Source organism: Mustela putorius, unplaced genomic scaffold (assembly GCF_011764305.1).
Source record: "Mustela putorius furo isolate JIRA1106 unplaced genomic scaffold, ASM1176430v1.1 tig00000275_pilon_pilon_pilon, whole genome shotgun sequence".
Classification (NCBI taxonomy): domain Eukaryota; kingdom Metazoa; phylum Chordata; class Mammalia; order Carnivora; family Mustelidae; genus Mustela; species Mustela putorius.
The window spans coordinates 8,595,348-8,616,210 of NW_025421341.1; the positions used below are offsets into that span (position 1 = coordinate 8,595,348).

Consider the following 20,863-nt stretch of genomic DNA (forward strand, 5'->3'; position numbering starts at 1 on the left):
ATACTACTGGTTTCTGATAGAAGCCAGAGCTTCTGCTCAACATTGTACACTGTATAGAACAGTTCCTACAGTAAAGAATTGTCTGGTGCAAAATGTCTGTAGTACCAAGATTGGAAAAGTTGGGTCCATATTGATGCCAGTAGCACATTGTCTTGATTACTATAGCTTTAAGGTAAGTTTTGAAGTCAGGTAATAGAGCCTCTGTTTTTTTAAATTTTTTATTAAGAAATTTTTTTTTAAGATTTTACTTACTTGTCCGAGAGAGAGGGAGAGAGAGCATAGGCAGGGAGAGTGACAGGCAGAGAGAGAGGGAGAAGCAGGCTCCCCACTGAGCAAGGACCCCAATGCAGGGCTCAATTCCAGGACCCTGGGATCATGACCTGAGCTGAAGGCAGACACTCAACCTACCTACTAAGCCACCCAGGCTTCCTGGTAATGCAGTCTTTGAACCTTACTCTTCCTTTAAAATTTCTTCTGGCTCTTCTAAGTTCTTTGTTTTTCCATGTGAATTTTAGAATCTCATTCTCAATTTCTTTTTTTTAAATGCCTGATAGGATTTTGACTGGGTTAATATAGAATATATAGATCAAGTTGGGGATTATTGAAATCTTAATATTGATACTTAATTTTTTCCTTGACAATATCTTAGAGTTTTCAGTGTATAGGTCTCACATATCTTTTGTCAGATTTATCACTAAGAACTTCTTTTTTTTTTTTTTTTTAAGATTTTATTTACTTACTTGACAGACAGGTCACAAGTAGGTAGAGAGACAGGCAGAGAGAGAGAGGGGAGGAAGCAGGCTCCCTGCTGAGCAGAGACCTTGATGTGGGGCTGGATCCCAGGACCCTGAGATCATGACCTGAGCCTAAGGCAGAGGCTTTAACCCACTGAGCCACCCAGGTGCTCCTCACTAAGAGCTTCTAAATGACGTTTTTTAATTTCAATTTCTTATTTTTGCATAATATGAAATACAATTGATATGCTTTATGGGTCTTTTATTTTGCAACCTCCTTAAACACTTATTCTCATAGATTTTTCGTATACTCTATTAAATTTTTTTTCCATAGACAATTAATGCTGTTTTACATCTTCCTTTCCAATCTGGATGCTTTGTATTTCTTTTTCAAAGCTGTTACACTGACTGGAATCTAAAGTACAGCTTTGATTAGAACTAGTTAGAGTAGACCTTGCCTTGTTTCTGATCTTAGGGGGAAAGCATTTAGTCTTTCCCTATTATGAGGTTAACCATAATTTTAGAATATGGCTTACCAAATTGAATGAGAGTCATCCTGTTTTAGTGTGCTGAGAATTTTTGTTAGGAATGGATATTTGATTTTGTCAGGTGCTTTTTCTGCATATGTTGAGATGATCATTTAGTTTTTCCTTTTTTAAGTCTCACAGTCTGATAAAAGACTTTGTCTGAATTTCAAAGGGTAAAACAGCCTTGCATCCTTGCATTCCTGGAATAAGTCATACTTGTTCATCAAGATGCATTATCCTGTTTTATACATTGTTGGGTTTCAGTTGCATTTAATGTCACTATTGATATGGTCATGTTTGAGTCTTCCCTTCCATCTTGTTGTTTGTTCAGTCTATACTTTGCTCCCTTTTCTTATTCTGCCTTTTGGTGCAATTGCCCTTTTTTAATGATTCAGCTTTACCTCCTTTATTGACTTATTAGCTGTAACTCTTGTTATTTTAATGATTACTTTAACATTTATACTGTACTATACCAGTCTACCTTCAAATACTATTCCATCATTTCACATATAGTATAAGAATTTTACAATAATATACTTAAGTTTTTCCACTTCTTTGTGCTATTGGGGTCACATATTTTATTTCTATGCATCTTGTAACTTCACAGTACATTACTATTCATACTTTAAATAATCAAATAAAAAATTTATACTTTAAATATATATCTTATATATATTATTTTTATATATTTTCCTGCTTTTTTGCATTCCTGGTAACTTTTGATTGGATGTCAGACATAACTTCTGCCTTGTTGGGTGCTGGATATTTTTGTATTCCTATTCCTATTCTTGAGTTTTGTCCTAGGTCACAGTTAACTTTCTTAGAAACAGTTTGTACCTTTAATATCTTGCTTTCAAGCTTTGTAGTGTTAATATTGTCTCATTATTGAAGCAAATCCCTTCTGAGTGCTCTACACTGCTTTTGAATTAATGAGGTTTTCTACTCTGGCTGGTGGGAATAGGCACTCTTCTGAACCCTATGAGCCTCAGAGGGTTATTCTCCTTCTAGTCTCAAGTAACTTCTTTATACTCATGCACTGATCATTAAATACTCTGTCGAATGTTAGAGAGTGCTCTTTTGCAGAGCAGAGCTCTGGAGTTTTCCATGTAGCTCTTTTCCCCAGTACTTTATCCTATAACTCTAGTTGCTTTGGCCTTCCTTGATTGCAAGTTTCATGTCCTCCCTCTCAGAGGCTCTGCCTAATTTTCCACTCTGTGTGCCACAGCCTGGAAACTCTTCAGACAGCAGTCTGGGATGGCATAAGCCTCATCTCATTTGTTTTCCATCTCTCAGGGATCACTGTTCTCTCTTGCATAATGTCCAGTGTTTTGAGAATCATTGTTTCATATATTTTATCGAGTTTTATAGTTGTTTCAGGCAGAAGGGTGAATCTGATTGCTTGTACTCCATCTTGACTAGATATGGAAGTTCTCCAGACAGTGTTGATATCATGTCCCATTTAGGTTTCTGCAAGCGGTTGAATTGGGAGAGGACATAGAGGCTGTAAGGGAAGCATAAGGATAGATCGTGAGATGGAGTAAGGTACCACAAATCTGGGTGAGACAAGTAGGTATCATGGTGGGATTTAGGGTATAGGATTGGTCCAAAGTAATTCTCCAGAACAGCCTGATTGTATAGGGACCACCTTTGATGGTATAGTTTCCAGTCCCCACTGCCATGGTTCCACCAATCATAATGACTCAGCCTTCTGTGTACCTGACAGAGTTGGGCCATGCAGGATATCAAAATGAATGATTTAAAATTTGTCTTAAAGGAACTTACTGTCTATTACAGACAATATATAACTTTATACAAGATAGAAAATGGTAAATTTGATCATAGGGATATGGATAAAATCATATAAGAATTAAGAAGAAGGGGCGCCTGGGTGGCTCGGTGGGTTAAGCCTCTGCCTTTGGCTCAGGTCATGATCTCAGGGTCCTAGGATGGAGCCCAAGTCGGGCTCTCTGCTCAGCGGGGAGCCTGCTTCTCCCTCTCTCTCTGCCTGCTGCTCTGCCTGTTTGTGATATCTCTCTGTCAAATAAATAAATAAAATCTTTAAATTAAAAAAAAAGATTTAAGAAGATGACATTACTTACAAGGAAGAGAACTGACAGTAAGCACCAGGTATTGTACTTGGTGCTTTGTATTGTTTGGTTAAAGCACTTGGCATTTTGCCTGGCAAAAAGTAAGTCATTCCTTATTTTTCTAGCTAGGATCGGTGATAAAGAGCATGTGCTCTGAAGTTGGATAGTTAAAGTTGAATACCACCTCCTCTTAATTACCTTTGTAACTTGGTCAAACTACTTAAACTTTCAGTTCTTCATATTTTTCTTTCTTCTGAAGAAATAGTAGTAGCTACCTAACTATTATAAGGATTTAATTATCTTTTGTTGAAATCTTGGAATCTGTGACATATCAGTCAATGTATGTTCATTTTTATAATTAATATTAATAATAAAATGTTAAGTCCTGAAAGGTAAGTGTGATCCTTATTTATTTTTTTTAAGTAAGCTCTACATCAAATGTGGAGCCCAACATGATGCTTGAATTCCTGACCCTTGAGATCAAGACCTGAGCTGAGATCAAGAGTTGGAAGCTCAACCAGCTGACCCACCCAGGCACCCCATCTGTATTTTCAAGATGATGTATCTGTTAGAGAGCGTCTTGGGCTGCTTGCAACAGACACATGATTGTGGTGGCTTAACAAAATAAAGAGGTCTAACCTTTTTTATGAAACCAAATCTGAAGGCAGTCTCACCAGGGCTGGTATGGTGGTTCCCTGTGCCCACCAGGAACCGAGCCTCCCTTAATCTTTTTATATAACCATGTCTAACATGTGGCTATCATCTGTGTATTTGTTGCTTTTTTGTCCATGACGGTTGCTCTACTTGCAGCACGGATGAGAGTTCAGATTGTAAGAATGGAATGGGCAAAGGCCTATGCTGGGAGAATGAGCCAAAGGTCTTTTTTGGGAGACCCATCCGCAACTTCCACTTTTATCGGATTGGTTAGAAGAGTTACATAACCATCCCACTTATAAGGGCTGCTAAGAAACGTAGTTCTTTTGAAATCTGGATACCACCCCAAGAAAAAATGCATTTTAGTAAGACAGAATTCATTGACTAACATTTAGGCCACTAATGATGTCTCTCACAAATGGGAAAACTGAAATTCAGAAATTCAATTGTTTGAGGTTGTTAAAACAACTACAAAGTGATAAAGTTAATATTGATAGCAAGGTGTGTCCAGTACCATTCCACATTCCTTTTGCCACACGGTCTAGCAAACAAGTGATCTTTTCATTATAGGATCTTTAAGTTGGATCTTTCATGACATGGACATGAGATTAAAATGCAGATGTATAGAATTCAAGGAGCAAGTAGAGGGAATTATATGGCTCTTTGGGGGATACAAACACAACGTTCATTTTGATGAGAGTTTTAGGAGACAATGAAGGAAAGAAGTTGGGGAAAAGACTGGAAAGGTGAGAGAAAGCTTAAATGGTAGAAATTATAGAAGGCCAGACAAAGAATTTTATATTTTGCTTAGTATGTGTTACATTTAAAGTCTTATTGAAATGATCCATTAAAGGGGCCCATTGAATCAAAAACCTTTTCTAGGGGTGCCTCGGTGGCTTGGTCGGTTGGGCATCTGCTTTTGGCTCAGGTCATGATCCCTGGGTCCTGGGTTTGAGTCCCACAGCCCTGTATCTGCTCTGTTCAGCCAGGAGTCTGCTTCTCTCCACCTCTGCCTGCTGCTCTCCCTGCTTGTATACACCCTCTCTCTCTTTCTCTCTGTCAAATAAATAAAATCTTTAAAAATTAGAGCACTTAATCCTAAAATTTGGATGAAACTTAAAATTTTGCTGGTTTCTGAAGGTAGGTATAATGGGCAAATGGAAGTGCCAGAGTCATTTTTTGATTATCACAACAAAATTGTGTAACAAATTTCTGGCCTTGACTACTGTATCTATAATTACTTTATAGAAGCTGTTGGGTTTTTACATTTATGTTCTACAAAGACACTCAAAAATCTTAAAAATGGACATTCATTCATTCTGCAAAGCAGACATATTTCCTGCCCTTTTGGAGTTTACATTCCAGTAAAGGGAGAAAGATAATAAATAGTAATAAGTATATATAAACATAAGCACATTGTATATGTTTATATGTAAGTATATGTACTTAAATGTATTATTGTATGTATACTATATGTTTATACATCAGGTTGACAAGTGAGAGAGTATAAAAGTGGAGCAGAGAAAAACATACAGAGTATGGTAAGAGTTGCAATTTTTAAATAGGGCAGCCAGAATGGGCCTCATTGAGAAGGTACCTGCAAGCAAATTCTTCAAGACAATAAAGAGGGTCATACAGATCCCATGCAGAGCAGTTCAAATAAGAGGGAACTGCAGGATCAGGCAGTATTCGCTGTGCCTGAAGGTCAGAACAAGGCTAATGTGTTGGGAGTGGAGAGAGCAAGTCAGAGAGTCCTGGGAAATGAGGTCAGAGAGATAACAGGGGTCCGGTCACGTAGTGTCTTACAATCCATCTTAAAGATACTGGCTTTTATTCTGAGCAGAAATGGAAAGCTGTTGCCAAACTTTGAGAAGAATGACAACATAATATGACACCCTTTAAGAGCATAATTTTGGGGATGCCTGGGGGGCTCAGTTGGTTGAACATCCACTCTTTTATTTTGGCTCAGGTTGTGATCTCAGAGTCATGAGATCAAGCCCTGCATGGGCTTCCGTGCTCAGCGTGTAGTCTGCTCAAGGTTTTCATTCCCCTTCTCCCTCTGTTCCTCCCTGTACTCTTTCTCTTTCTCTCTCAAATAAATAAATAAATAAATAAATAAATAAATAAATAAATTTGGCCATTATATTAAGAACAAACTTTATAGTTTATCTCTCTCTCCCTACTCGATTAAAACTGTAGGGGCAAGGATCTTTGTCTTTTTTGGTTTGTTGATGTATGACAGTGGCAGATGCTGAGAAAATATTTTTGAGTGAACATCCAGCTTTTAGGGTTTTTTATTTTTTTATAAGGATAAAAAAATAAATGGGGAACAACCTAAAGAGAGTAGTGAAAGTTGTTGAGGAAGCTGCCGAAGATATATTTTTGAGTAGGAGAAAGGGGATCTAGTCCTTAAGGAAGGGGCTTAACTTTAGATAGTCCCATGGATACCTTATATGTGGATAGAGGACAAAGCAGACTGTATGGGTAGAGATGCTGGTAGGAGACTACAAGGGAGAGTCTGGGAATTCTCTTGATTGCTTCAATTTTCTGTGAAATAAGAAGCAAAGCCCTTAGGTAGCTGTGAAGGTGGGTGTGTGGGGGAAGCATGTTGAGGAGAAAAGCTAGAATGAGAGTAATGAGGCAAGGGAAGTATAATATTAATGGGTCTACTTGACTAAGGGTTCATTTAAGGTTCATGTTCTTAAATTGAAAATCAGATTCGTCAACTTGTTTGTGTGTTTTTGTCCAATCATGATCAGCAGTGGCTGAGTATTGAGAACCAGACATTGTGTTACCTGCTGGCTGTATGAAAGGTTAGCAAGACCTAATCCTAGCCCTATAGAGACTCACAGTGTAGCGGCAGGCAGGTTGTTTGGTTTGGTTTGGTTTTTAAGATTTATTTATTTTAGAGAGCACGGGCGCAGGAGGAGGGGCAGAGGGAAAGGGAGAGAATCTCAAGCCGACTCCCTGCTGAGCTGGGAACCCTACCTAGGGCTGGATCTCACTACCCAGAGATCATGACCTGAGCGGAAATCAAGAGCCAGCCGCTTAACCAATTGAGCCACGTAGGCACCTTGTGGCAGACAGTTTTTTCATCAACTAGTCATAAAATGGTGTGATAAATACTTTCAATTCAAACAAAGGAAAAAGCGTTGTAAATCAAAGAAGTTCCGCCTAGTGGACAATTGAGGTTATGGAGGAAATAACAGATTAGTCTAAGAAGGCGAAAGATTATGAAAGAATCACTTCTAAACTCTGACCTCCCACTGTCCAATCAAAAAGGTATTATGTATAAACTTTGTGTCATTCTAGTCAGATCCTCTGCCTTGCAACTCATCTTAAAATAGATCCCAGAGGGGCACCTGGGTGGCTCAGTGGGTTAAAGCCTCTGTCTTCAGCTCAGATCATCATCCTAGGGTCCACATTGGGCTCCCTGCTCGTCAGGGAGCCTGCTTCCTCCTCTCTCTCTCTGTCTGCTTCTCTGCCTACTTCTGATCTCTGTCAAATAAATAAATAAAATCTTTAAAAAAAAAAAATAGATCCCAGAACTCATAAATACTGCACCACTAACTTCCCCTGTGAGATGCTAAGACTATCCAGATAGTATTCTCCCTTACTGCAATAAGCAAAAACCTCAGTTTTGCTTTATCAACAGGTTATTTTGGAGGTATTTTAAAGGAGCCAGCATTTGACGGTCTTGGAGTTCTAATCAAAACTGGTCATCTTGGGAACAGCATGCTTTTATGAGGCGTTTTGAGCCTCCTGCACAGGGTCTCTCCTATGGCAGTGGTGAGGTAAGTTCATGTGGGTTTGAGCTCTGATTTCTAATTTTTTAATCAAATACTCCAGATGCTAAATTTAATTTGTTTTGTTTAGTTTGAGCGTGGTATGTCAGAATAAACTCTTTAAAAATCCATTGATTGGGGCGTCTGGGTGGCTCAGTGGGTTAAAGCCTCAGGTCATGATCCCAGGATCCTCGGATCAAGCCCCGTATCGGGCTCTCTGCTTAGCGGGAAGCCTGCTTCCTCCTCTCTTTCTGCCTGCCTCTCTGCCTACTTGTGATCTCTGTCTGTCAAAAAATAAATAATATATGTTTTAAAAAATAAAATAAAAATCCATTGATTGATCAGAAAAACTTTTACTTGGTAGAAATCTGCATTATTACTGTCAACACTACTGTTTGTCTTTGTCATTTCTTCGTTGCGGATCTATGAGAGGAAGTGCACACGGACGAAGATGGGTACACACTTGCGGGTTCAGAAGGTTTCTCTTCAGACTGCCATCCTTTGGAAAAACTGTCTCAAGTCATTTATGAAAGTTTTATGAGAATTTTGCCCACTCTTTTTTGTTTTGTCCATGAAAGCCTGATTCTCTTTAGGAGGGAGTCCCCAAGATTCAAGACTCACATTTGGCTAAGTGTTGTCAGACTCATGGGTTTATCTTTAGTTTGGTTCTGCAGCCATTCTGGACTGGACTCCTGCATCTTAAATGTATTTATGCTAGAATCAAAATGTGTCTTGTTTGCTTTCTAAATGATAAAAAAGAATTATTTGGAATTATAATTGGTTTATAATTACATATACATATATATAATTACATACAGTTATATAATTATAATTGGTTATAATCAGGGAAACTTTTGATATAAACAAAACTGTTCCATTTGGGGAGGTACTTTGAAGCAAAAAGAAAGCAATATCCCAAACACACACATTTTAAGGCAAGAGGAAAATTCCAAAATATATTGAAGGGATTGTGAAATTGCGTCCTTAAAAGATTCTTTGGCAAAGGCAAGAGAAAATTTTGAAAAATTTAAAACTGTCTTTTCTAAATCCTTTCAAACCACAATTTGACCATGATGTCCTTTATTCTTCTATCCACTTCTTTGTCCCGTGTTCCTTCATGTCCCTCTGTCCTGTCTCTCCTTCTGACTTTTTTTCCTTCCCTTCAAAATGCCCCATAAAGAGAGAGTTTTACTACTCTAAAAGAGAAAGATCACTTTAATATAAGAAATACCCCTCTCATTTTTATACTTAAGGTGAAAGATCACTTTAATATAAGAAATACCCCTCTCATTTTTATACTTAAGGTATTAACAATTATTGGCATTTTTATCATATAAAATCAAATTATCAAGGGGCCTCAATTACAGTTTAAACCAGTGGTAATGACTGATTCCCCTCCCTCATCCTCTCTTGTGTGCATGTATGTCAAAATAGGTTTTCCTGCATCTAAACTTTCCCCTCGCTTTAATTAAGCAGAGATAATTAGTCTTTTATAGTGATAATTTTGTATTTGACTAAAGCTGGCCACTCTCGTTTTTAATTTCTATTCCTCTTCTTTTCCCTCCCTAGGGAAACATTAAAGATTAATTGATGAAAACTATTATTCTCTCATTACGTGTACAGTCCAGGAATGTCTAGTAAAGAATTTCTAAAATAGAAAAATCGTTAAACTGTGTTGTGCTTCTGTTTCTTTTAAGAGATATTTCTGGTTAAAACTACAGGAAAAGAGACACTTGGGTGGCTCTGTCACTTGAGCATAGACTCTTAATTTTGGCTCAGGTCATGATCTTAGGGTCATGAGACAGAACCCTACACTGGGCTCCATGTTTAGCACAGAGTCCGCTTGTCTCCCTCTACTCCTTCCCGTGCTCGCTCATCCTCTCTCTCTCTGTGTCTCTTGCTAAAATAATAAATGAAGTCTTTAAAAACTGCAAGAAAAGAAGAAAAAAACCTTGATTCCAAAATGAAGGGCTTTGAGGCAGGATTTAAAAGAGTTTTTATAATTTCATTTATGAATACAAAGTTTATATGTCATGCAGAAAATGTTCATAAGATATTCCTGATAGAGGAATCATTGGACAAATTAGAATGAGTTAATCACACTGGTTTAAAGGATTAAAAAACAATTATCTTCCTAACTTTAAAAAGTCACATTAATGAAAAAAAAAGTCACATTAATGCCAACAGGATATGCTAATTTATATAAGAAGATTGAACATCTCATAATTTAAACTTTATATAATTTCTTGCATTGGATTTATGGGACAAATTATTTTCATTTCTACAAATTATTTATGCTTACAAAAATTTAGAATCATGATTAACTAGATAAAATTGTAATGATAGGTATCTTCTAAAAGTTTATAATCTTATTTCTACAATATCAAAATTCTTTTTTTTAAAAAATATTTTATTTATTTATTTGACAGACAGTGATTCCAAGTAGGCAGAGAGGCAGAGAGAGAGAAAGGAGGAAGCAGGCTGCCTGCTGAGCAGAGAGCCCGATGTAGGGCTCAATCCCAGGACCCTGGGATCATGACCCCAGCCGAAGGCAGAGGCTTTAACCCACTGAGCCACCAAGGCGCCCCTATAATATCAAAATTCTTAAAGACTTTATATTTGGGGCACCTGGGTGACTCAGTCAGTTAAGCATCTGCCTTTGGCTTGGGTCATGATCCCAGGGTCCTGGAATTGAGCCCTGACTTGGGGCTCCCTGCTCGGGACAGTCTGCTTCTCCATCTGCCTCTGCCCCCTAGCTTGCTTGTGCTCTCTTTCTCTCTCAAATAAACAAATAAAATCTTAAAAAAAAAAAAAACCACTTCATATTTAACTAAAATGGTAATTTCTAGCTCCTTAGCTAACTTAAAGACCTTAAACAAAGGTTAAACTGAGTTAATTGATACATGATCTTTGAATACTTGGACAAACTCTAAAGAAAAAAATATGAGTGACATTGGTCACTGAACAGTTTTATTTTACTGCTATTCTTACATGTTTAAAAACAGACATCGATTGGGACTCCTGGCTGGCTTAGTTGGTAGAGCATTTGACTCTTGATCTCAGGTTTGCAAGTTTAAGCCCCACATTGGGCCTGGAGCTTACTTTAAAAAAATAAAAATAAAAATAGATGCAGATATACAGGATGTGAAAATAATTTTGGAATTTATTTATTTATTTTTAAAGTAATCTCCATACCCAGCGTGGAGCCCAGCTTGGGGCTTCAACCCATGACTCTGAGATCAAGACCTGAGCTGAGATCAAGAATCAGCCTCTGACGGTGGATAGTAAGGAGGGCACGTATTGCATGGAGCACTGGGTGTGGTACATAAACAATGAATCTTGGAACACTGAAAAAAAATTACCAAAAAAAAAAAAAAGAAAAAGATACACTAGCAGGAAAAAAAAAATCAGACACTTAACCAACTAAGCCACCCAGGCATCCCTGGATTTTGTTATATACATAATCTCCTTATAATTTATAAAGACAACATGACAAACATACTCATTAGAAAAAGAACTAAACAATTCTTATTTTCTGTCTTCTAGTTTTGTCTAGGAAGAAATAAAAGTTGGTCATCTAGGTTAAATGGAGCAAGTAAGACTATATTCTGTATAATTACAGAGAGATAGGACTATGTAGGCAAAACCATGTGTATGGTTTGTTTCTCAAAGAAATTGTAGTTAGTATGATGTTTTGATAGAAAGCTGAAGTGGCCTTCTAAAAGCAGAGCTTCAGTGTTAACTCAGAGGCAACATTCTGAAAGGATTGATGCCATCCTTGAAGATGTAATGTATGCCTTATTCCAGAGAACTCTGTATGTTGCTGTGTTCCTGACATGGGTCCAGTCACCAGACAGCCCCGATAACATTCCCAGTGACACACTGAGAGATTTTATTCTTCCCATCCCTTGTAGGGATGGAGGTCCTGCTCCCCAAAGGGAGCATACTCTTGCCAGAGGGACCACAGTGTTTTTGTTCAACTATAAGATAAGGCTGCTGTTAGTGCACTTTGACATCCCTGTGTCTGGGCACCAGCAGGTAAGAGGCATCAGCATTGTGGCAGGGGTGATCAACCCGGTTCAGCAGGAAGACATAGGCAGGGGGACTGCAGGTGGAACCCCGACGATTCATTTGGACACCTTCTTGTATTTCCATGCCCCACTGTAACTGAATGGATGCATGCAGCAGTGTCAGCGTAAGAACAATAGCTCAGTCCCCTAAGGGGACTGCTGAGGTTCCCAATTTGAGTCCTACTGATATGGGAAACGAGGGCAAAAGAAAAATTAAAGATCCCATTGACAAATCCTTGCAATAGGCCAAGTGACATTCCTCTAGGAATTCAGCTGCCTCAATGTTAATATTTTGCTATGGGGAAAAGACCGTGTTAGCCTGACCCCCAGGATCCTATAAGTCTAGTTTAACATACAAAAATTCTTTTGGAAACTTCCTTTATCTCTCCACCCCAAGATACATGTTGGCAGTCAGATATCCATCTGAAGGGTCTCATGACTAAGGTTTTATGAGACAGTAATAGATGACCTTTTCCTAGCAATAGCCCCCTCAGTGTCCTGGAAACCTTCTGATATTGCTTAGAGCCTTACACTATCCGTAACCCCCTCCCAACTTGAAAGTATAGAATCACCACTCCTCATGACCCCAGTGCTGCTTTTTCTGTGCATGGGTCCTGTCCCTCTGATTTCATAAAACCACCTTTTTCACCAAAGATGTCTCAAGAATTCTTTCTTGGCCAATGGCCCTGAACCCTAACATCTTTCCTACATCAGTCCCACCAGTAAGCCCCCAAGACCTGGTGAGGTAATAGCTGAGGGTTAGTTAGAATAAGCATGAATGCCAGTTGTGACTCCAGAGATCCACCATAGTGTCAGAGGTTCCTTCTGAGTTTCCTCTCGGGAAGATGGACCCAGAAGAACCACGGAACACTGGCCCTCTGACCTGTAGGAAGAGAGAAGTCTGTTCAGCACAAGAGGTCGGCCATGACAGCTGTGAAAATGAGCCGCTGCGGATGGAGTAATTGACAAATGGTCCCAGCCACTATGCTCTGGATCTACCACGGTGCTTGTGCAGAAGATGTGCTTCCCGCAGGCTGCTCCCAGACAATGGCTGAGACGGCAAAAGTATGAAAATGATCCCATTTCTGTGAGAAGGAGGACTCTCTGACGTGAGGTTTCCCCATCAGCCTTGCAGACTTTACTCAATACTAATGAGGCCCTTGCATTGAAGAACTGAAGTTGGACTCCCCGCATCCCAAGACTCATAAATATCTTACGTTTGCCCTTCTTCCTCAGAGACACCACTAAGGTCTGTCAAGGTGGTGTTCTCCTTACTGCAATAAGCAAAATACTTAGTTTTTCTTTATCAACAGGTTATTGGTAGGGGTATTTTTAGGCAGGTAGCATTCAACAGATGAGAAGGAACCATCATTCAAAATTAGAGGGAAGAGCTTCACAGGTAGGCGGAATAGTAAATGCGAAGGCCTTGAGGTGGAAAAAGGGTATTAAAGGACAGAAAGGCCAGTGTGGTTTTAGCTTAGAAGCAATAGGGAAGGTGGTATGAGATGAGGTCAGTCAAGTACAGAAGGCCTTGGAGTCCATGGTAATTATAGTATCAATATCATTCAGAGTAAAACAAAACCCATTAGAGGGTTTTTAATGGAGGCGTGATTTACCTGGTTTATATGTTGTAGAGGAATGTGTTATGAAGGGACATGAATGGAAATGGGGCCAGCAATTCAATGATTGGAATAGCGCAGGTGAGACCTTAGGTCATTTAGCTCCAGAGCGATAGCAATACAGGAAGCAAAGAGAAATGGACAAATTCAGAAGATATTTTAGAGGTGACATCATCAGGACTTGCTGACTGGTTGGCAGTTGGGGAGGACATGTGGGGATGTGTGTGAAGGAAGGGAAGGAATGAAGAGTGACTCCAGCCAGGGTTTCACCCTTGAGCAACTGTGTGAATGGTAGTGAATTTTACTGAGTTGAGGAAAACTGAGGGGAGGAATAGATTCAGATGAGAAAAGCAAGAGCTCTTTTTTGAACCTGTCTGGTTTTGACTTCCAAATTGAAATATTAAGTAGGCACTTAGAGTTCTAAGTCTAGAGGTCAGGATTGGAGATAAACATTGTTGTGATTGATGAACATACAGATGGTAATGGGAAACTAGAGAACAGAGACACCACCTGAGGAATAAAATCCAGATAAAGAAGAGGATTGCCCAGGATCTAGCCCTGAGGCCTTCCAGCATTCAGGTTAGCTGGAGCAGGAAATACATGTAAGACATTAAAAGGAACACCAAGAATACTTAAAACTGGTAAATTGAGTCCACTTTGGAACCTGTGAGGAAAAATTGGGGCAGAAAGTATCTCAGATTACGTTAGTTGCTAATTAAATCAATCTGTTCTACCCTTCAGTTAACAAATACATATTCAGTGTATACAATGTATTATAACAGAGGTGTCCAAGAGACATTACAACATAAGGTGGTAAGTCCAGTCTGAATGGCCCTTAATAAACCATGTTTATATATAACACTCCCCTACAAGTGAGGCATGTCAGATTTTTAGACTTGATTGTAAAAATATTTCAGAAAAGTCTGTCTTTCTGCTTTGTAGTCTTTAATTTTTTAAATTTATTTTTTAACATCTTAATTTTATTTTCTTTTTTTCAGTGTTCCAAGATTCACTGTAGTCTTTTTTTAAAAGGATTTTATTTATTTATGAGACAGAGAACGGTTGCACAATGGGGGAGGGGCAAAGGGAGAGGGAGAAGCAGGCTCCCCACCGACCCCAAGATCATGACCATGATCAGAGCATAAGGCAGACACTCAACCAACTAAGCCATCCAGTTGCCCCTGTTTTCTAGTCTTTTTTCTTTCTTTCTTTTTTTTTTTTTAAGATTTTATTTATTTATTTGACAGACAAAGATCACAAGCAGGCAGAGAGGCATGCAGAGAGAAAGGAGGAAGCAGGCTTCCTGCAGAGCAGAGAGCCTGATGTGGGGCTCGATCCCAGGACCCCGGGATTATGACCTGAGCCAAAGGCAGAGGCCCTAACCCACTGAGCCACCCAGGTGCCCCTTCTAGTCTTTTTAAAACTACCTTTAACTCTCAATTTTTATCTTTTTTATACATTGTTAAACTTTTAATTTAATAAACATTAAACTTTTTTTTAAGATTTTTATTTATTTATTTGATAGAGATCACAAGTAGGCAGAGAGGCAGGCAGAGAGAGAGGGGGAAGCAGGCTCCCCGCTGAGCAGAGAGCCCGATGTGGGGCTCCATCCCAGGACCCTGAGATCATGACCTGAGCCGAAGGCAGAGGCTTAAACCACCGAGCCACCCAGGCGCCCCTAAACATTAAACTTTTTAACTTATTTTGCTTTTGCCTAAAATATGTTTAGGTGGCAGTAATAAATTCTGCCTTTAAAAAAGATGATTAGAATTATATAAATATATTAACTATCTTAAGAAGACACTTCTCAGTTCAGGCTGGATTAACATGTAAAAATACATTGTAATGCTTTGATATTCTTCTAGAAGGGTTTAACCAAATGATATAGGAAAAAAAATAACTAGCTTGTAGTAGCTATAAAAATACAATTTGTGGCTTTCAAAATAACAGCCTTCTGTATCAGTTGCGTAATAGTGATTATTTATTCATGGAGTCTTTTTATTTCCATGGAAACACAGATCATTTTAATTTTTAATTACACTAGAGTTTACAGTTCCATAGACTTTAACTCTGTAGTAGCAACTACAGAAGCTAGAGTTTTACCCATTTCCACTTTAAAAAATATGAAGGAGGAAGAGTGGGTTTTAAATGATCATGAAGTTCATTTAGTTACAACCTTTAGCTGCATAATTTCTCCTAAACATGCCCTGCAATTTGTTGTTCAATTAATTCTTCATTTTTTTGTCTACACCCTTTGGCTAGAAGTGTTTTCACAGGAAATGACTGCAGTGTGAAATTCAGCAATGGGTGCTGCTAAGTAGTTTGTGAGATATCTAAAGTTGTGAAGTAGTAGAAACAGAAGACTAGCTCTGCCACTTAAATCAGCTGAATTACCTTAGGGGAACCATTTCCTTTTCCTGGCCCATGATTTCTTCCTCTGCAACTTGAAGACTGAGGCTGAATGATAGAATTCAATGATTCTCTGAAATAGCGTGACTATGTGGTGCCCAGGACTTGTGGCAACTATCCACATGGGCCTTACAAATATGGTCATAGTATTTCTCATGACGGGAGTATTTGTCAACAGGGACTGGATGCAGAACAGTAATAAAAAGCTATTAAACCAAACAGTTTGTTCACGAAGTGGATCTAATGAGGATTTTATAGATAGGAAATCTTTCTTTTAACCCCCTTTTTGTATCATTGCATTTCCTGATACATAAGTTTTACAGGTTCGGTTCCTGTTTGATCAAGGTAATTTTCAGAGTACAAACGTTTTTGCAGTCGTTCTAATTTATTACTAGTTGTTGTTACTCTCTTACTGTGCCTAATCTATAAATTAAAATTTATCATAGGTACATATAGGAAAAACATAGTTTGTTTGGGTTTAGTATTGTCCATGGTTTCAGGCATCCATTGAGGGTCTCGGAACATTTCTCCCACGGATAAGAGAGGACTGCAGTAATTTGTCCTCTTTAAACATAATTTGGATCATATACAGTTATAAATCCTGCTTTTTCAAAAAATGAACACTATATCGTATTGAAAGTTTCTTCACAATTGTTTTTAATTGATGCATAATATTGCATAGCATGTTTTTCACATCCATTTTATTCATCCCCAGATTGTTGAACATTTAGATATTTTCAATATTTTTAATGCCAAATATTTTTTGTATAAAATCATTTTTTGCATCTCTATGTTTTTGACTTGGATTCCTACACATAAAATAACTGTTCAAACAACATAAGCATTTTTAAATTTCTTTTTTTTTTTTAAGATTTTATTTATTTATTTGACAGAGAGAAATCACAAGCAGGCAGAGAGGCAGGCAGAGAGAGAGAGGAGGAAGCAGGCTCCCTGCTGAGCAGAGAGCCCGATGTGGGACTCGATCCCAGGACCCTGAGATCATGACCTGAGCCGAAGACCCCGGCTTAACCCACTGAGCCACCCAGGCGCCCCAGCATAAGCATTTTTACTTCTATTAATATTATCAATTTTTTTTCCCATTAATGTTATACTGTTTGTCTATTCAAAGTAGTTTTTGATTGTGCATTAAATTACATCCTCGGGGCACCTGGGTGGCTCAGTGGGTTAAAGCTAAAGCCTTCGGCTCGGGTCATGATCCCAGGGTTCTGGGATCGAGCCCCACGTCAAGCCCCACACTTGCTCTCTGCTCGGTGGGGAGCCTCCTTCCTCCTCTCTCTCCGCCTGCCTCTCTGCCTGCTTGTGATCTCTGTCTGTCAAATAAATGGATAAAATCTTTTAAAAAAATCACATCCTCATGAGAATTAAATATAATTTAAAGACTTTCTAATTTGAAAAACCTTTAGTTCAAATTAACATTTTCATTAGGTGTTTTCATATATATATTTTTATGTGAAATACAGTCTTTTCAATAGCCCATTTTTAGATCTTAGCCAAAAGGCGGAGCAGTGATTCACTAGTCCATTTTTATATTGCTGTTCAGCTAAGAAAATAAATTTCTATTGGCCTTTATTTTTTTAACGTGAAAAAAATTTTTTTTCATTTCTTTTTAATTTTTAAATATTTTTTTGAGATCTTTGAGTCATTTGATTTTTTAAGATCAATGAAAAACATTTAGGGAAAAGCAGTAGAAAAGAGATGGGGAAAGTTAACTCTTAGGATAGAGTGTAAATCAGTGGAAGAACAGCCCAATGTGAATCCCGTGTTATGTAATGTTCGTAAATTCTATCTTTCTCTCTGCAGTCCTTTGTTTATTTTTTAAAAACATATTTATGGGATCATTGTTTTTCTTTTATTACTCGAGCAGATCTCTGGTTGTAAAAGATTAAAATATGGAAATATGCATAGGAAATTACTTCCTCGCTGACCCATTTCCTTATAGATAACCATTATCCACAGCATTTTAGAGTAGAGTATTCATATTCTTATTCTATTGATATGTATAGATCTCTATATTCTTTAAAATGTGTATATATAAGTATACATGAACATATATATAAAAGTAAATGGATCATATAATGCCTACTATTCAGAATCTTAAGTTTCCTTACCTACTAGTATGTCTTCAAGAGCTTCTTTTTCTCCCTACAGTGTAAGAAGCATCCTTTCCTGCATTATATACACGACACATGACTGTAATAAAAAATTTGATTAAGATACGAAAGATGTTTTTAAAATAATAAAAATCACCTGAAATCAGTCCAGAGATAACCACCATTAATATTTTGGCAACTATTCTTTCATGCATCTCTTAATATATCATATGTAATTAGTGTTTTTTTCTGACACCAGCTGGTATACTGCAATTCAGTTCTGGCTTCAGCCACCCGAAGTTAACACAGACCACACAGATTGAAAGGCATGATTTCCAACAAGACTGCCCCTACTTCAGACACCAGTCAAAAATAGGGTTCCCAGGCCACCTGCATGTCCAGCTGCCAGCAAATCTGGGACAATCCCATGACCTCTGAAGATTTGATAATTTGCTGGAATGACTCAGAACTATATTTAACAATTACAGTTTATTAGAAGGATCCAAGACAGAAACAGCCTAATTAAGAGACATTTAAGGTGAGGTCTGGGAGAGTCCTGAATGCAGAGGTTCCCATTCCTTTTCCTCATGGAATCAGGTCACTCCACCCTCCCATGATATCATGTGCACACCAACCAGGAAGGACCACCTTTCTAAGGTTATTTATTTATTTATTTATTCCTGACGAGGGGCTCGATCCCAGGACCCTGGGATCATGACCCGAGCTGAAAGCAGAGATTTTAACCCACTGAGCCACTCAGGCACCCCCATAACTGGTACTTTTCTTGGAGTTTCATTACATAGATATAATTGATTAAATAATTGGCCTGTGATGGAACTCATTCTCTAGCTGCCTCCTTTTCCCAGACGTCAGGAGGTTGGGTTGATATCATATGATTGAAAGTTCCAACCTTATAATCGCATGGTTGGTCTTTCAGGTATAACCAGCCATCCTGAACTATCGAAGCTATCTAGGGCCCACCATGATTAACCTCATTTGCATAAATTAAGATGTGATCCAAAGGGCTCATGAGTAACAGACTTTCCTTTTACTTGGGAAATTCTGGGAACTTAGTTCACTCCCACGAACCAAAGACAAAGGTGAGTTAAATCCTTTATTATACAGAAATGTCATATATAGTTTGTTTTTTATTGTAGATGCCTGTTTTTGTCTCTGATTTCTTACTGTGTCTATATATTAGTTCTATCCCACTTTTTCTCCAAGGCTATGGTGTGAAACCTAGCATGTTTTATATATTAAATGTCTTAACTCTGTCTATAAATAGTTCTTTTTCCCTTTTTCTAGTTTGCCCTTTAATTTGATAATTAAAATGCTTAGTTCTATGCTTAGTTCTTCTCCTTTAGACAACAAATAAATATTTATCTAAAATTTCTTACTGCTTTTAAGTCTTCTTTTCCCCCCATATTTTGAACTTATTTTGGTGTGGAGTACAGGTAAAGTTTAAATAGAGGTTTTTTTTTATTTTGTTTTGTTTTTTAAGTAACTGATTGTCCCAACACAATAAAATGAATTTTCATTTTTTAGATTTACCCTTGCAAGGAATGGGTGAGTTGTAAGGAACTTGGGGTTTGATACGTTATGAGCAAGGCATTATTATCCCCATTTTTTAGATGAATACACTGAGATTCAAAGTGGTTAAATAATTTTCCCCCATTATCTGGAAAGGGCAGAATTGTCTATCTGAATCTAAAGCCTAAAAAGCACATTTATTAAACACATTTTTTTAAAGGGGGCATTTAAAAATGGCCAACATCGGAGTCACACATCAGTACCAGATGACTTAGTAGGTACCTAAGATTATAAAATAATTTGTTCTGATATGATGATTGAAAATTAAGAAAAACAGAGGTGAAAATCTAGTCATGACAGTGGAAAATTGAATTAAGCATAAGTGTAGGATATCCAAACACAAAATAATTTCCCACTGTGTTGATCAATTTAAATTAATACTCTACTTACTACTGAATCTTTTAGAAATGACTAAAAATGGTCACCAAATTTTGGGATTATGCTTATAATCATCTGGCAAGTTTTGTGATGCACATATATATATTTTTTAATTTATTTAACAGAGATCACAAGCAGGCAGAGAGGCAGGCAGAGAATGAGGGGGAAGCAGGCTCCCAGGTGAGCAAAGAGGCCAATGCGGGGCTCAATCCCAGGACCCTGGGATCATGACCTGAGCCGAAGGCAGAGGCTTTGACCCACTGAGCCACCCAGGCGCCCAATTGTGATCACATATTAAGAAAATTCATATTAGGAAGTCCAAAGGGGCATATTAAGGAGGTAGAAATCTTCCTGAGCAACTCAGATTCAGAGACTCCTGCATTATAGAGGACTATTCAAAGACACGTGCTATATATTAAGACAGAAATTGAGGGGCATTTGGGTGGCTTTGGCTCAGGTCATGGTCCTGGGGTCTTGGGATCCAGTCCTGCATCAGGCTCCCTGCTTGGCAGGAAGCGTGCTCTTCCCGCTCTTGCTCTGTCAAATAAATAAATAAAATCTTGAAAAAAAAAAGTGATTAAGTCTCAAATGGAAGATCATAAGAGATGTTGATTTGTGATCAAGTGACTTCACAAAAGCAATTCCTTATATTTTAATGTGAACAGAGACTCATTTGTTTAAAGATGGTAATGATGGGTACTGAATTTCAGGAGGGCCCACTAGTTGATAAAAACAATTTAGTGGGAAAGTATCACTTTTTTCTCTTCTCCTGTCTATAATAGGGCACATTGAGAAACATTTATACTTAAAAAACTAGAATGTTAAACTGAAAAGAAGGAGCAAAATAATTCAGGTCACCACAGATGAACCAAGTAGTTAAAATTTCATAGATACAAAGC

At 38.1% G+C, this 20,863-nt stretch overlaps 1 protein-coding gene across 4 annotated transcripts in view; it reads left to right on the forward strand.

Annotated features, from left to right (window-relative positions):
• Positions 1-19,373, forward strand: part of CARF (calcium responsive transcription factor) — an 87,702-nt gene extending 68,329 nt beyond the window's left edge. Inside the window, exons 17-18 of one of the 4 annotated variants that reach the window (XR_006606351.1) lie at positions 7,658-7,796; positions 18,934-19,373. Coding sequence is in view for 1 of the 4 variants with exons in the window: in XM_045078585.1 (XP_044934520.1) it covers positions 7,658-7,678 (21 nt within the window). In the remaining 3 variants the exon portion in view is untranslated. Of the gene's footprint in view, positions 1-7,657; positions 7,926-8,151; positions 8,508-18,933 lie in introns of those variants that run through there. The other 3 variants (XR_001181465.2, XR_006606350.1, XM_045078585.1) reach the window with 3 other exon arrangements.
• The last annotated feature ends 1,490 nt before the right edge of the window (positions 19,374-20,863 follow it).